The sequence below is a fragment of the Quercus lobata genome, chromosome 1 (assembly GCF_001633185.2).
Source record: "Quercus lobata isolate SW786 chromosome 1, ValleyOak3.0 Primary Assembly, whole genome shotgun sequence".
In the NCBI taxonomy this organism is placed as follows: Eukaryota; Viridiplantae; Streptophyta; class Magnoliopsida; order Fagales; family Fagaceae; genus Quercus; species Quercus lobata.
The window spans coordinates 16,922,342-16,936,352 of record NC_044904.1 but is presented as its reverse complement, the minus strand read 5'-3'; the positions used below and the strand labels follow the sequence as shown (position 1 = coordinate 16,936,352).

Here is a 14,011-nt window from a genome sequence, read left to right as displayed (position 1 = left end):
CCACGCACTATCCGGGTTCAGGGCCTGTGCCGAGGAGGTAGTGTGCCGAGGACGAGTGATCAAAGGCCGAGGGGTTAAAGGGAACAGCTGAGGACGACCCTGTCCTCGGCACTCCAGGGCTCTGATGAGAAGAGCAACGTCTTAGTGAAGGCCGTCCCCGAATAATCCCCTGAAGGGGATGTGAGTGGAATAGGACCCACATGGAGGGGCGGTGCAAAATAGGTTCGAGGAAAATACGTCCCCTCCACATTAAATGCACTGGCCAATGTTCTGATCATATTAATGAGAAAAGACGCTTGGACGGTGTAACCTTGATCCTCACGACTAAACAGAAAAGTAAGAGAGGACAGCTGATGGGACAGGTACAAGACTAAGTACCTGCCTGACCTACAAGTGAATGGCTAGGATCAACCAAGAAGGACTATATAATATAAAAGTGAGTGTGCAAAGAGGAAGCTGGGAAAAATGGCCAAAAACCAGAGCCTCCCAGCCCGCCTCCAGGAGAAAGACTCCTAAGGCGAAGAGGACCTAACCATGTATGCATATCACGTAAACCCACCGTTTGGCGATCAAGACCTAACCTTTCAAACCCACGCTCTATAAAAGGGGATGTGAGTGGAATAGGACCCACATGGAGGGGCGGTGCAAAATAGGTTCGAGGAAAATATGTCCCCTCCACATTAAATGCACTGGCCAATGTTCTGATCATATTAATGAGAAAAGACGCTTGGACGGTGTAACCTTGATCCTCACGACTAAACAGAAAAGTAAGAGAGGACAGCTGATGGGACAGGTACAGGACTAAGTACCTGCCTGACCTACAAGTGAATGGTTAGGATCAACCAAGAAGGACTATATAATGTAAAAGTGAGTGTGCAAAGAGGAGGCTGGAAAAAATGGCCAAAAACCAGAGCCTCCCAGCCCGCCTCCAGGAGAAAGACTCCTAAGGCGAAGAGGACCTAACCATGTATGCATATCACGTAAACCCACCGTTTGGCGATCAAGGCCTAGCCTTTCAAACCCACGCTCTACAAATGATATTGTTTGGGCCTTTTTACGTGCGAACCCAACACTGTTACGGTCCGCCACGAATCGTGTCCTTACAATTGGCGCCGTCTGTGGGAAAGGCTTGTGTCTTGTCCTGGTGGTGGGTTGATACCATCTTTCACATCATTTTCAGTAGTTGGATATATAGTGTTTTAGAGTAAAGTCCCACTAGGGGCTGCGTTTCTTCACTAGGGGCTACGCTTTGTAGCGTCAATAGCACGGATGGTTCCAGGGGCTTGGCCGAGGGGTTGGACCCTTTAAACTAAGATCCTACGCCATAGCCGACGGGATAATTCCCCCAACTACTTATCAAAACTGAGTTTTGGACAGAACCAAGGTATTGCATGGTCCTCGGACTCAAGCCTATGGGGAAACCAACTACTTGGATGAGAAAACTGGGTTTTGGACAGAATCAAGGCATTGCATGGTCCTCGGACTCAAGCCTGTGGGGAAACCAATTACTTGGATGAGAAAACTGGGTTTTGGACAGAACCAAGGCATTGCATGGTCCTCGAACTCAAGCCTTTGGGGAAACCAACTACTTGGATGAGAAAACTGGGTTTTGGACAGAACCAAGGCATTGCATGGTCCTCGGACTCAAGCCTGTGGGGAAACCAACTACTTGGATGAGAAAACTGGGTTTTGGACAGAACCAAGGCATTGCATGGTCCTCGGACTCAAGCCTGTGGGGAAACCAACTACTTGGATGAGAAAACTGGGTTTTGGACAGAACCAAGGCATTGCATGGTCCTCGGACTCAAGCCTATGGGGAAACCAACTACTTGGATGAGAAAACTGGGTTTTGGACAGAACCAAGGTATTGCATGGTCCTCGGACTCAAGCCTATGGGGAAACCAACTACTTGAGGGAACCTGGGCACTAAGCAGGACTTAGTAGCTACACGTGATATCTAAAATGATACCTATATCTTAGTTGAATGAGGGTTAGAAATGAGTCTAAAGGCTCTCCGAGTGCAAATAAGCTAGGGTTTTGAAGCATGATGTTAAATGTATCGCATGCACAAATATTCGTACATGTTAAGATGAATTAGTGTAGGATTCATAAACAATATTAAGTATCAGCGAGGACAATTATCAAGTAACCAGAAGGAAAAAGGAATGAAAAGATTTCATATATACATGTTCAAACGGTTTCAAATTATCAACAGATCAGAAAGTTTTCAAAATAAAAAGAAGCAAGTTGATCGTTAAACTCAAAATAAATACAAAAGCCTAGTCAAGATTTCTACTTTTTTAGTTTTGCGTCGGCCACGTCCTGGGAAGAAGGAACAGGATCAGCTTTGACGCCCTCGAGGATAGTCCCTTCTGGGGAAGGCTGAACAGGGTCAGCGTTGGTACTCTGGGGAACCACGGTAAGGGGAACTACCTGTGGCGGTTAGGCAAGTGTGGCTGGCTCCTCAGTACTAGACACCTGAATGCCAACCACGGGCTCAGTAACCTCTCTAGGTGCCTCAGGATCCATATGCCGAGATATTTCTATCACATCCTGAAGTTCTCCCTCTTTGAGCATCTGGCCAGAAGAACCGCTGACCTGTAAGTCTTCCGACGGGGTGACCCCTTCCTCAGGTTGGACATCCATAGTCACGAAGCTGGTAGAAGTGGCCTCGCGGATGGCAGTAGGGTAGAATATATTCTCCACCTTCCACAAATCAGATGAAACATCTACCCCAGCTCGCTTCAATGCCTCTTCCCAAACCTGGGAGCAATAAAACCTGCACACTCCAGGAATCTGGGCTTTAAGGATGGCTTGGGTTTCGATCACCCCCGCATTATAACCATCATCCTCGGCCGTTTCCTTGGCAGTCTCTGCCTCGTTTCTGGCAAACTCGGCCTCCTTCTTGGTCCTTTCGGCTTCATCACGGGCGTATTCCGCCACCCCTTTGTCATCCACGGCCGCGACCAGTTGCTTATTTAAACCCTCGATCTGATCTTTGGCTATTCGCAACTGATCCTCGGCTTCAAGTACGCGCTTTGTTTGGTCCTCGGCCTGTTTTTAGGCGCTAGCTAGGCCCGCCGAGACGTTATCCCTCTCACGAATAGTTATTGTTAAGTCAGCCTTGACTTTGGCAAGTTCATCCTCAGAGGCTTTGAGAGTCTTCGAGGCCGTTATGCGCTTCTTGCGTTCGTTCTCAGCCGCCTTACTCCTATTATTCACCTCTTCCTCCATTCTATAGGTTGCCTGGAGAGCCTGGCAAGGGAGATGAACATGTAGTTAGTGACAAACCAGTGGCAAGAGTTAATAAGGTTTTAGGTTTCGAGAAATCTTACCATGCCCAAGTACCTCTTAGTACTGAGGAAGACCTCCTGCATCCTCATTTTTCTCAGTTCATCCATGTCATTAGGGAGTAACATGGTTCTCCCTAACGCGTCTGCCACGTAGCCACCCTCGCCATCTCCAAGGTCCCTCATGGATGCCGTTTCCAGTAATGGACCCCCGTGAAGCATTGGGGCAGGAAGCCAGGCACTCGGCAGGGACTAGGCCTCTATCCCCTTTCCCTTGCCTTGGGTGGCTTGGGCTTCAGCTTCTTTGCCCTTGCTTTGGTGTCCAATCTTCAGTTATTTAGTACGCGGGGCCTCCTTCTTCTCATTGGGAGGTTGAGATTTTCCCCCGTCCATAACTCCCTTACCCTTGGGACTCCTCTTTCTCTTTGGGTCAGTGCCTTCAGGTCGAGGAGGCCGAGCTGGTTGGGAGGAAGCAGGAAGTGCGGGGTGGGGGGGTTGTGGCTGTGACTTGGTAGAAGATGACCTGGTCTAGATAGTCAAAGGCCGAGGTGGTGGGGGAGGAGCATTGGGATGTGGCGTTCCCTGCATATCCTTCCCAGGTTGGTCCTCGAGGAGTTCGAGAAGGGGGGTCAGGGGCATTCTCTTGACTCCCATCTCGGCTTGAGAAGAGGTGCCTACTGACGACAATTCCGCCTCGGACAAGGCTGGGTCACCTAGGTCACCAGAAGGATCCTCGGATTGGAGGGCTAGGTTAAATACCCCAAAACCTTCCTCGGGCCGATCTGGCTCGCCTTCGTCCTCTGTTACTTGATAAGATGAGGAGGGGCCCACCTGTGGGGTGTTCTCAGGGACAGCTGGTTACTGGGAGATTAAAAATCCCGTCTCGACCACGGTAATTTTTGGAAGCCAAGGGCGGCTGGCGCTGATCACGTGCCTTGCGTCCGCAAATGACTTCTGAACAGGGGGGTACCCTAATATCTTGTGAGCAGCTCGGACTTGACCATCTCTGTCATTTACAAAAACTGCTACTTGCAACACGGTCTCCAAGTCCGCCCGGTTGACTAAGTGAAAATGCCGTGTGTAGGCGTGTAGATCTACAAAAAGACAAACACGTACGCATGGTTAGTTACCGAACAAACATTAGATTAGAATGGCGTAAAGGGTCATCCCCCTTCCATTCCCAGTACCCCACCTGGTTCTCCTTCTACTATGGGGCACGGGTCGCCATCGTGCCATTCCCCGGAGACGATAAGGAAATCCTTGTTCAGTCCCTTGTTGGAGTCAGGGAGGCACTGGATTAACCGAACCCTTTCGTCCCTTGACTTCATGTAGTAGGTTTTCCCCTTCAATTTTTGGAGGTTATAGCACCAGTTCACGTCATGATGAGTCAGTCTTAACCCCATCTTCTCATTTAAGGCGTCCACGCAACCTAGAATCCTAAAAACGTTGCCGGCACACTGAGTGGGGGCTAAACGGAAGTGCCTGAGGTAACCCCTCGTCACTGGCCCCATAGGGATTCTCATACCTCCCTCTACAAAGGCGAGGACGGGAATTACTACCGCGCCCGTTTCCCTCTTGCAGTGTCATTCCCCCATCTTACAGTGCTTCAGACTTACGTTGGGGGGAATCCTATAATCAACGATGAACTTATGCATCGCCTCTTCAGTATCGACTAATTTTCTCAGTCTCAATTTAGTCATCTTTGTAATTTACTAAACAAACCCAACCCGCGACGGGAAAGAAAAGGGAGCCAAAGAGAAATAAACCCAGAAAAGAAAAAGCACGAGTTAATGGAGATAAGGAACTTACACAAAAGAAGAAAGACGCTTCGGATAGGCTTTTTGTGCTGGAGATAGACTTGAATTTGGACGAAAATCCAGATGAACCCAGAATATACGCGCTAGAGCTCTTAAGCGCAAAACTGAAGAGACAGATTCTTTCCAAAAAATCTCTTATACTTTCTGGGGTAACTGCACAAGTTTTCCTGCCCATAAAGACCAAGGGATCACGACCGTTCGATCTTTATCCGTTCGATCTTTATCATACCGTTGAACGTGGGAAACACAAAACCGCCCGCATTTAATGAGGCCACGTTTCGCCTTCCAAGGGCTCTAGGAACGTATCTAGGGCAGATAAAAAGTCTCGGGAACCGATAGGTGACAAGAATGGACAGGCATTAGCAGATATGTGATGTCATCAAAACCCCCCTATCCGTCCGAGGAGTCGGATAGCAGGATTTTGAGGGGCTATTGTAGGGCCGGGAAACTTATGATCCGGCCCACGCACTATCCGGGCTCAGGGCCTGTGCTGAGGAGGTAGTGTGCCGAGGACGAGTGATCAAAGGCCGAGGGGTTAAGGGGAACAGCTGAGGACGACCCTGTCCTCGGCACTCCAGGGCTCTGATGAGAAGAGCAACGTCTTAGTGAAGGCCGCCCCCGAATAATCCCCTGAAGGGGATGTGAGTGGAATAGGACCCACATGGAGGGGCGGTGCAAAATAGGTTCGAGGAAAATACGTCCCCTCCACATTAAATGCACTAGCCAATATTCTGATCATATTAATGAGAAAAGACGCTTGGACGGTGTAACCTTGATCCTCACGACTAAACAGAAAAGTAAGAGAGGACAGCTGATGGGACAGGTACAGGACTAAGTACCTGCCTGACCTACAAGTGAATGGCTAGGATCAACCAAGAAGGACTATATAATGTAAAAGTGAGTGTGCAAAGAGGAGGCTGGGAAAAATGGCCAAAAACCAGAGCCTCCCAGCCTGCTTCCAAGAGAAAGACTCCTAAGGCGAAGATGACCTAACCATGTATGCATATCACGTAAACCCACCGTTTGGCAATCAAGGCCTAGCCTTTCAAACCCACGCTCTACAAATGATATTGTTTGGGCTTTTTTACGTGCGAACCCAACACTGTTACGGTCCGCCACGAATCGTGTCTTTACATCTTAATTTTAAAAACAATTTTAACAAATTTTTTTTTAATATATATATATTTTTTTTGGGTTTTTTGAAATATCACCATTTAACCCAATACCCCCACCCAGTTTCTTCACTGCTTGCTAAAGAACCAACTCCTACAAATTGCTCATACAACGCCTCTATTTATCTCGAAAAAATCAAAGGAAGCAATGTTAAGAGCTTGTCATCTCCCACCAATAGCAACTCCAGCTCTGTGTGCTCTTAGACTCTCTTTGATTCCTTCTCTCCATCTCTCTTCACCTTCAAACCTTCACAAGGCCTCAACATTAGCACCGTTTCAAACTTCTGTCATTCAAACCTTCATACCCACTTCGCCTTATCTTTCTCCTTGGAGCTTGAAGCGGGTCTTTCCCATGCATCCATGCCCCAAGGGCGCAGGTCTGTCATTCTATCAAAACCCATAATTTACTTCATGGTTTTTCAGTCTCTGTTGCTTTCATTGTTCTTGTTATCTATCTTATGTTTGATGTTGTTGTTGTTTAAATTTCTCAGAATCTGATAAAGTTGTTTTTTTTTTTTTAATTGGTAGAGGATTGTGCTTTCTATTATTAAATTTAGTATCTTTTTTTTAATATATTGTTTGGTGTGTAAAAGGTGCAAAGAGAAGAGTTGGGTCATTTTCCATGATTGATTGATATATTTTAGGGGTTATTTTACAATATGCTTAAAAAATCAATGTTGTTAGTTGTAGACATTGTAAAAGTGAGTTATCTTTGGTAATTCTATGTATTATTTCAATCCCATTTCATCATATAATCTCTCATTTGCTTCTTTCTTCTAATAAGTAAGGTGTAGGGATTGTTGGATTCTCCACCAAAGAAAGTTTTGCATTTAATAACTTTGTTTAATTTATCACTCTTTGATGAAAAAAATTAAAAACTTCCACAGTATGTAATTTTGTGAATTTTTTGAAGGACAAAGTTTGACTATAAACTTGGTTGTACTCACGTGGCTACAACTACAACTCCCACTTAAAAATTAATATGGTTATGTATTTTGAAAATCTAATCATTGAATTACATGTTTTTTATGTACTTAGCACACATGTCAAATTTCGTGCCAATTGGATGTTATTTGCTATTCGATCCATAAACTTATTTTTTATGTATAATATTAGACTGCGAAAACTTGAAATTTAAACATTTGATTGTTAACATAGCTGTTGAACTTTGAGCTTTTAGACATTTTGCAAGCATGAAGTATATAAAAAGAAAATGTAATCTAATGGGGGATTTGTCAAAATTCACATTCAACAACAAGATATTGAAGGAGTTGTAGTCATTGGCTACAACCAAGTTTGTAGCCAAGCTTTTTTCTTTTTTTGAAACCAAGGAGTTATATATTCTATTCCCTTTCAGCTTCATTTAGTGCTGGGAGTAACTCTGAAGGCAGCAGGGAGATATTGGTGCAACACTTGCTTGTTAAAGAAGATGACCAAAAGCTTTTGTTGGATCTTCAGCAGAGAGTTTCAGGAGGTTTGTTTCTGTGCAGTTGTTGTCCAATTAAATCAAAATTCAATCACTGCCTAATACACGAATGTTGGATATCACAATTGGCTCTGGAGATCTTAACTCCTAATCAAAATTAAAGCAATTGATTATTTGATTACCAGACTGATATTTTTAAAGTTTAGAGTTGTTTAGGATATTGTATGTTGAGGATTTATAGTTGACCTCAAAGTTTGGGACTAAGGCTTAGAAGTTGTTGTTTTTGTACAGTTGTTTTGGATGTTGTTTTCTAGAATTATCTTTCTTACGCTACGATGTTCCTATGGTCATTTTTTACATTCAGGTGAAGACCTTAGTGATCTTGCTGTGGAGCACTCAATTTGTCCATCTAAAGAAGAGGGAGGAATGCTTGGTTGGGTGAGAAAGGGGCAAATGGTATGCTGATGAAATATATAATTGTCTTGCAAATATTTCTAAATCATAAGGGATAAATCCTTGAGTAAATTGGGGAACTTTTCTTCTTGTACACTTGTGGTTATCTTAGGTACATTTGGATAATGCCATGGAGTTGCGTGATGTCACTGATGTGTAACTATTTTGGATTTGAGATTTTGCAATATTTAAGTAGCTTAGGAGTTCACTTTTCTTTGAGAGTGCAAGATATATATATATATATATATATATTTGTCATTTTATTTATTTATTTTAAAAAGCCTTAGTGAAAATCAATGTCAAATTTTTGAATACAATTATAGCCACCTAAAGGCATATCCATGATAAATCATGTTTTCTAATAGTTATTTATGACTAGGTAGGACATCCTTTGTCTTGCATTTCATTTTCTCCCATATATTTGGAGTACAATATGTGCAGCACTGTACAAATAAAAGAAAATAACTGAAGAAAATTTTTGCAAAATTTATTATTAGAATGAACTTGGTTATTGTAACATCAGAATCTAGTCAATCTTCATTGCAAGTGGAATCAATTTTGTTTGCTGCTTAGATCAGAAGAGCACTGCCTTGATATTTTATAATTGTACTTTAGTAGTTGATGGCATGCATGCAAAATGACCATGATGATGATATATTGATATGTTACTATGTGACACCGAAAAGGATGATGCATAATGTAAAATTTCAATGTGTGGATTGGAATATAGAATTCATTTTGCATTAGATATTTTGTTGTCTTCACCAAAGTGATCTGCCAGATCTTTGATGATGGAATGTACTAGGTGCCGGAGTTTGAGGAGGCTGCATTTAATGCACCTTTAAACAAAGTTGTAAGGTGTAAAACAAAATTTGGATGGCACTTGTTGCAAGTTCTCTCTGAGAGGTATGTTCCAAAAACCCATCTCTATTTGCATATGGTTGCAAGTGTTGGTTCTCATTTGGCATGCCCTTATTTTCTTATGTATTCGCACCTTGTCCTGCTAGGGAAGGATCCTTACTCCAAGATATTCAAACCGAGGAGTTTCATGCAAAAATGCAAGATCCCAATTTCTTGGAAGAGGCACAATTGATTGATGTTCGAGAACCTGATGAAGTGTACGCTTACTAGCTAGAGAATCATTATTTTTTATTTATTTTTATTTCTTTTGAAGTTCTATAACTGACTAAATGCACTTCCAATCAGCATGCTGACACTGTAGTTTGGATTATTTACAAATAGTCACAGTATGGTGTAGTTTTCTGACTTTTGGAAGTTAGTAAGTGACAAGAAAAGTTGGTATTCATTAAAATACTTTGTGTTCATCATTGTGAACATGAAGTAATCTTCTCTGTTAATAAAAATTATTACATATCAAAAAAGGAAAAGAAAAGTTGGTATTCAATAGCTGATTCTTTAATGTATTTCAATTCTATGCAAACCTGGTGGCACTACCTTTTTTTAGCATAATTCATGAGTATTTATCACTTATCTAAAATAAGTCGAGAATGTTTATAGTCAAATCGACTCAGCAACACTATTCTTGTAGGGTTGAAATAATTTTCTTTCACAATAATAGAATAATCAAGGAGCTCTTGGCTTTGGTAGTGCATATTATCTCTCTATAAATATTTTGCTAGCCATGTGTTTGTGTTTTCACTGCTCTGACTCCTCTCTTTGACAGGGCCCGAGCTTCTTTGCCAGGTTTTCAGGTTTTTCCTCTCCAACAATTTGGAATCTGGGGACCTGAGATAACTACCAAGTTGGATCCTCAAAAGGATACTTATGTTATGGTATGTAGACATTTTCAGATGCAAAAAGTTATGGTATGTTGACACTGTAGTTTGGATTATTTACAAATAGTCACTGTAGTTCAGATGTGAGAAGTTATGTAGGACATAATAACATACAAAAATGCTATACAGAATTTTCATAATTGAATGCAAAAGATTTCCTCCAATTTCTTCAATAAAAAGTGGAGGATGATGTCTACTCTTGTATGTAGAGTAGCGCTTTTTCTCCTGTCCTAGCAAGAAAGTGATGCTCTAGAGTAGCACTTTTTCTCTTGTCCTTGCAAGAAAGTGATGCTCTATGTTGTAGCACTTGATGCCTCACTACTGGTCCTGCAGGTGAGGTAGCCACTCCTCCTTTTATCCTGATTCCCTATGGTCTCATCAGTAAAGTGGTTTGGCATTTTGCTATGCTTTAGACTTTGTCAAAATATAAAATATGGTAAAAAAGATAATATGAGAAAGGAAGAATGAGAGGGTTTATTTCCTCTGCTCCAGTATTTCCCTCCTTCATGCCACTCAAAGAAAAGGATGAAAAAAAGAAAAGGAAAAATCAAGAAATGAATGGAAATAGGAAGAGCTGATTACTCCCGTTCTCAAGAACTTGCACCATTGCTTAGAAATACAAAATTTATGCAGTCTGATGCTTTAGCTAGGTTGTTTGCGTCTCTATTATTATTATATGGGTTTTTGATTCACATCTTGATTTTTCAGTCGTTGTATGTTGATCCAGTTGGAACCTCTCTATATTTATGTTTTAATTATTATGGAGGCAAAAGAGAGCATAAAGCCAGCATGTATATTTGGTCAGGGCAAGGGTAGGTACAGAAAAATATTAGGGGTACATTTGGTAAACTGTAATAGTAATTACATAGGAATAAGAATAGATATTACAAGGAATGCAAAATGTTGTAATGTAATGCTTATTATTATTCATTTGTTTGGTAATAACACAATAATAGTTACTGAAGATAATGGACTGAAAGCATTTTAAATCAAATTTCAGATATATTTTAGGAAATATCTTACTCATATAATTATATTTCCTAAAAAATATATATATTTTAATTTGAAAGAGTGATAAGTTATTTTTTTATGATTTTTTATTTTCATAATTGTTATGTGCATATGGAAAGTTTGTTTATTTAGAAATATATTAATTGTAGAAATTTATATACCTACTAGGGAATAGCTATTACATCAATTTTAGAAATGAATAGTTATTTTTATTTTTATTTTTTGTTTTTTGAGAGAGAGAGAGAGAGTTTCAACTTATGACATCCGCTCCTGATAATAACTCTTTATCATCAGACTAAGCCACCAATCAGTTTTTGATGTAGGCGAGGATTGAACTCCAAATCTCTTATACAACCATCAGAAACTTTACCAGTTGAGTTAACTGGAACCCACCTCATTTTAAAGAATAGCTATTCATAAGAAATGACTATTCCTTGTAATAAAAATATAACCAAATTACTGAATAACTAAACTATAGAAATAACTATTATATTACATTGTCTATTACAGTTTACCAAACATACTCTAGAAGTTTAGGGAGATCAATTGATGTTAAATGCTCCTAAATAGCATAAAAAAGGCCTGTAAGAAATTTTAAAATAGATATGAAACAAACCCTTTGACCATTAAATTACCAATGCTATATCAGAGGGCCTTCAACGAACATGACTGAAACAGGCTCAGTGCATGGTGTGCAAACGTGGCTAGGTGCTGGTCTATGTTTTGTAGTGGTGTATATAGCATAGTAGTGGAGAGTACCAATGTGGAGATCTAAATGCTTCACTTCTAGGTTTCAGATTGCACTACTTGAATGTTAACACCTTTTACAATCATTGTTGGACAAGGCTAAAAATTACAACTAATACAGAAAGGGAGGGGAATAAAGAGTTCAATCAAACTCATTATGAATCTAAAATTCATATCAACACACAATTTTAAATACGTTTTCTTACAAAGTTTATGATAATCAATGAACAATGTTGATTACTTCTACCTGTAAGGTAATGCTTGATATCTATAAGTTTGTAGCTCATTTTCAAGTTATTGTCTTTTTAATATATTAATATACTAGTTGGTGGTGTTACATAACAAAATTTATCCCTCAATTTTTAGTGAAAGAGATAGATCATTAGTCAAAAGGCCCAGAAAACTAAAATCTTCCCCTTGAGTTTCTAGAAGAAATTTATCAGTAAGTTAGAATGACTCAAAAAATAAAATGTTGAGAAGTGCTAGCCAAAAGAGTCCGGTATGGTCAAGATGGCCTAAGAGTGGCTTCGATTTTAAACGAGACAGTTTGTAGGGATCCTGTTTGCTTACTGTTACTGGACATACTGGCTGTTTCTGCCAATACAAGATGGTATTTGCAACTATGCCTTCCAGTTCAAACCTAGGAAACGACCATCAGAGAGTGATAGTGAGAAACAACCTTTTGGTTGTTGATATTTCTGGTCTGAACCTGGGAAAACCTCCAGATCCCACGTTCAGACTGGAAGGTCCATATGGAATGCAAGGTTTTATCCCTCTATATATAGAATACTGACAAATAGGAGTGTTAGTCAGATTGGGAATTTTCCTTGTTTTCAGCTTGTCATGTATTGTAGTTAGTAGAAGTTTATAATGAACATTTCTAGAAAAAGATTTCATGCATTGAGGGTAACAAAATATCCCTTTTCACGTTTACCTGTATTGTGGGAAGAGGCTCATCCTTTTGCACACTCAGTTCCAACTTCCAAGCCTGGAGGATTGAGTATTATTCCCTTTGGTTAACAGACAGCAAAGACTTCCATTTTCTTCATTTTACCCTTTTAAAAAAAAAAAAATTAAAATTGCTTCATATTAGTTTCTCAACTTTCATCTTTTAAGGAATAACCCAGTGTGATCCATTCCAAGGATGAGTTTAAGTTTACATGTTCCTTTCGTTGTCCATGTTCATTGAATGTGAATCCTTGCTTGCTTCATAACTGCATCCGTTTATAGAGTACTAACAAATCAGGTCTTGGATTGCAGTGTCACCATGGCATGCGATCATTACAAGTTGCCAAGTGGTTGCAGACACAGGTACAACCTTTTCTTTTGTAGTCATATACCGTGAATGAAATTTTTTTTTTTTCAGTTCTTTGGGCACCTCATGAAAATGGAATTGTGGTTTCAATTTCATTGCTTTATAGCACCTAATTTCTACTTGCATATTCAGGACACATTAGGACATTACTTTAAGGTCATTAGCTAATTTTTTTATTATATGATTATGATATGCTGCCTATAAAGTAGAATAAACTATTTAAATGTACTATGCCCCTTCATTTATTTAGTTCCAATTTTTCAGGGTTTTAAAAGAATATTTAATGTATCCGGGGGAATCCATGCATATGCTGTCAAGGCTGATCAGTCCATTCCTACTTATTGAGAATATTCATTCACCTTCCATCAAAGGAGTTGCCTTTTTCACCTTCATTGGTTCTCTCTCTCTCTCTCTCCCCCTCCCCCCATTCTAAATACATGTTCTGAAATTTTGTCAACATCCCTTATAAAGTAATAATTTATGCAATCACTCATTTCTTTTAATTTTTGTATATGCAGTTATGATTTCTTTGTTCTCTTTGGTTTTTCTTGGATCTGGTGGATCTAACCTGCACTCTAACCACCAATTATCTTGTCTGGGATTTAATTTCTTAGTATTGGATTTGTTTGACGAGTTTCTTGCTTGGTATTAAAGAAGTAGGCGAGCGGATAGAGTTTGCAAGTGTTAATCCCAAACAGTCCTTAAAACGAGTACTTAGCCTCAATTATAATGCCTATTTAGGAAGCCAAAAATGAGGGAGGACAGGATCATGGAACATCAAGTTTATTTTTTTTGGGTAATTTTAATATTGGGAAATGTAGTGGGTGGATTGGTTGTTTGATATTTGCTGAAAATTGACAATAATAAGTAACAGGAAAAAAACTAATCTGAACGTACTACAAGTTTGGCGTTCACTCTTACCATGAGGCATTTAGATACCTCAATGATGTAACTTTCCCTCTTCGAAAAGTTTTTGAGTCACCA

General features: G+C 40.3%; 1 protein-coding gene across 1 annotated transcript; it reads left to right on the top strand.

Moving 5' to 3' along the window:
* The first annotated feature begins 6,325 nt into the window (after nt 1–6,325).
* Nucleotides 6,326–13,561, top strand: LOC115981347 (rhodanese-like/PpiC domain-containing protein 12, chloroplastic). The gene is made up of 8 exons (XM_031103498.1): nt 6,326–6,656; nt 7,637–7,753; nt 8,070–8,161; nt 8,964–9,064; nt 9,166–9,276; nt 9,843–9,951; nt 12,973–13,023; nt 13,292–13,561. The coding sequence occupies exons 1-8, from the start codon at nt 6,428–6,430 to the stop codon at nt 13,370–13,372; spliced, it is 891 nt and encodes a 296-aa protein (XP_030959358.1). The 5' UTR covers nt 6,326–6,427; the 3' UTR covers nt 13,373–13,561.
* Nucleotides 13,562–14,011: the final 450 nt, after the last annotated feature.

Coding starts and splice junctions, on each gene's coding strand:
- LOC115981347 (XM_031103498.1), top strand. CDS start 6,428: ATGTTAAGAGCTTGTCATCTCCCACCAATAGCAACTCCAGCTCTGTGT. Junction 6,657..7,636: donor TCCATGCCCCAAGGGCGCAG/GTCTGTCATTCT, acceptor ATTCCCTTTCAG/CTTCATTTAGTGCTGGGAGT. Junction 8,162..8,963: donor GGGTGAGAAAGGGGCAAATG/GTATGCTGATGA, acceptor GGAATGTACTAG/GTGCCGGAGTTTGAGGAGGC.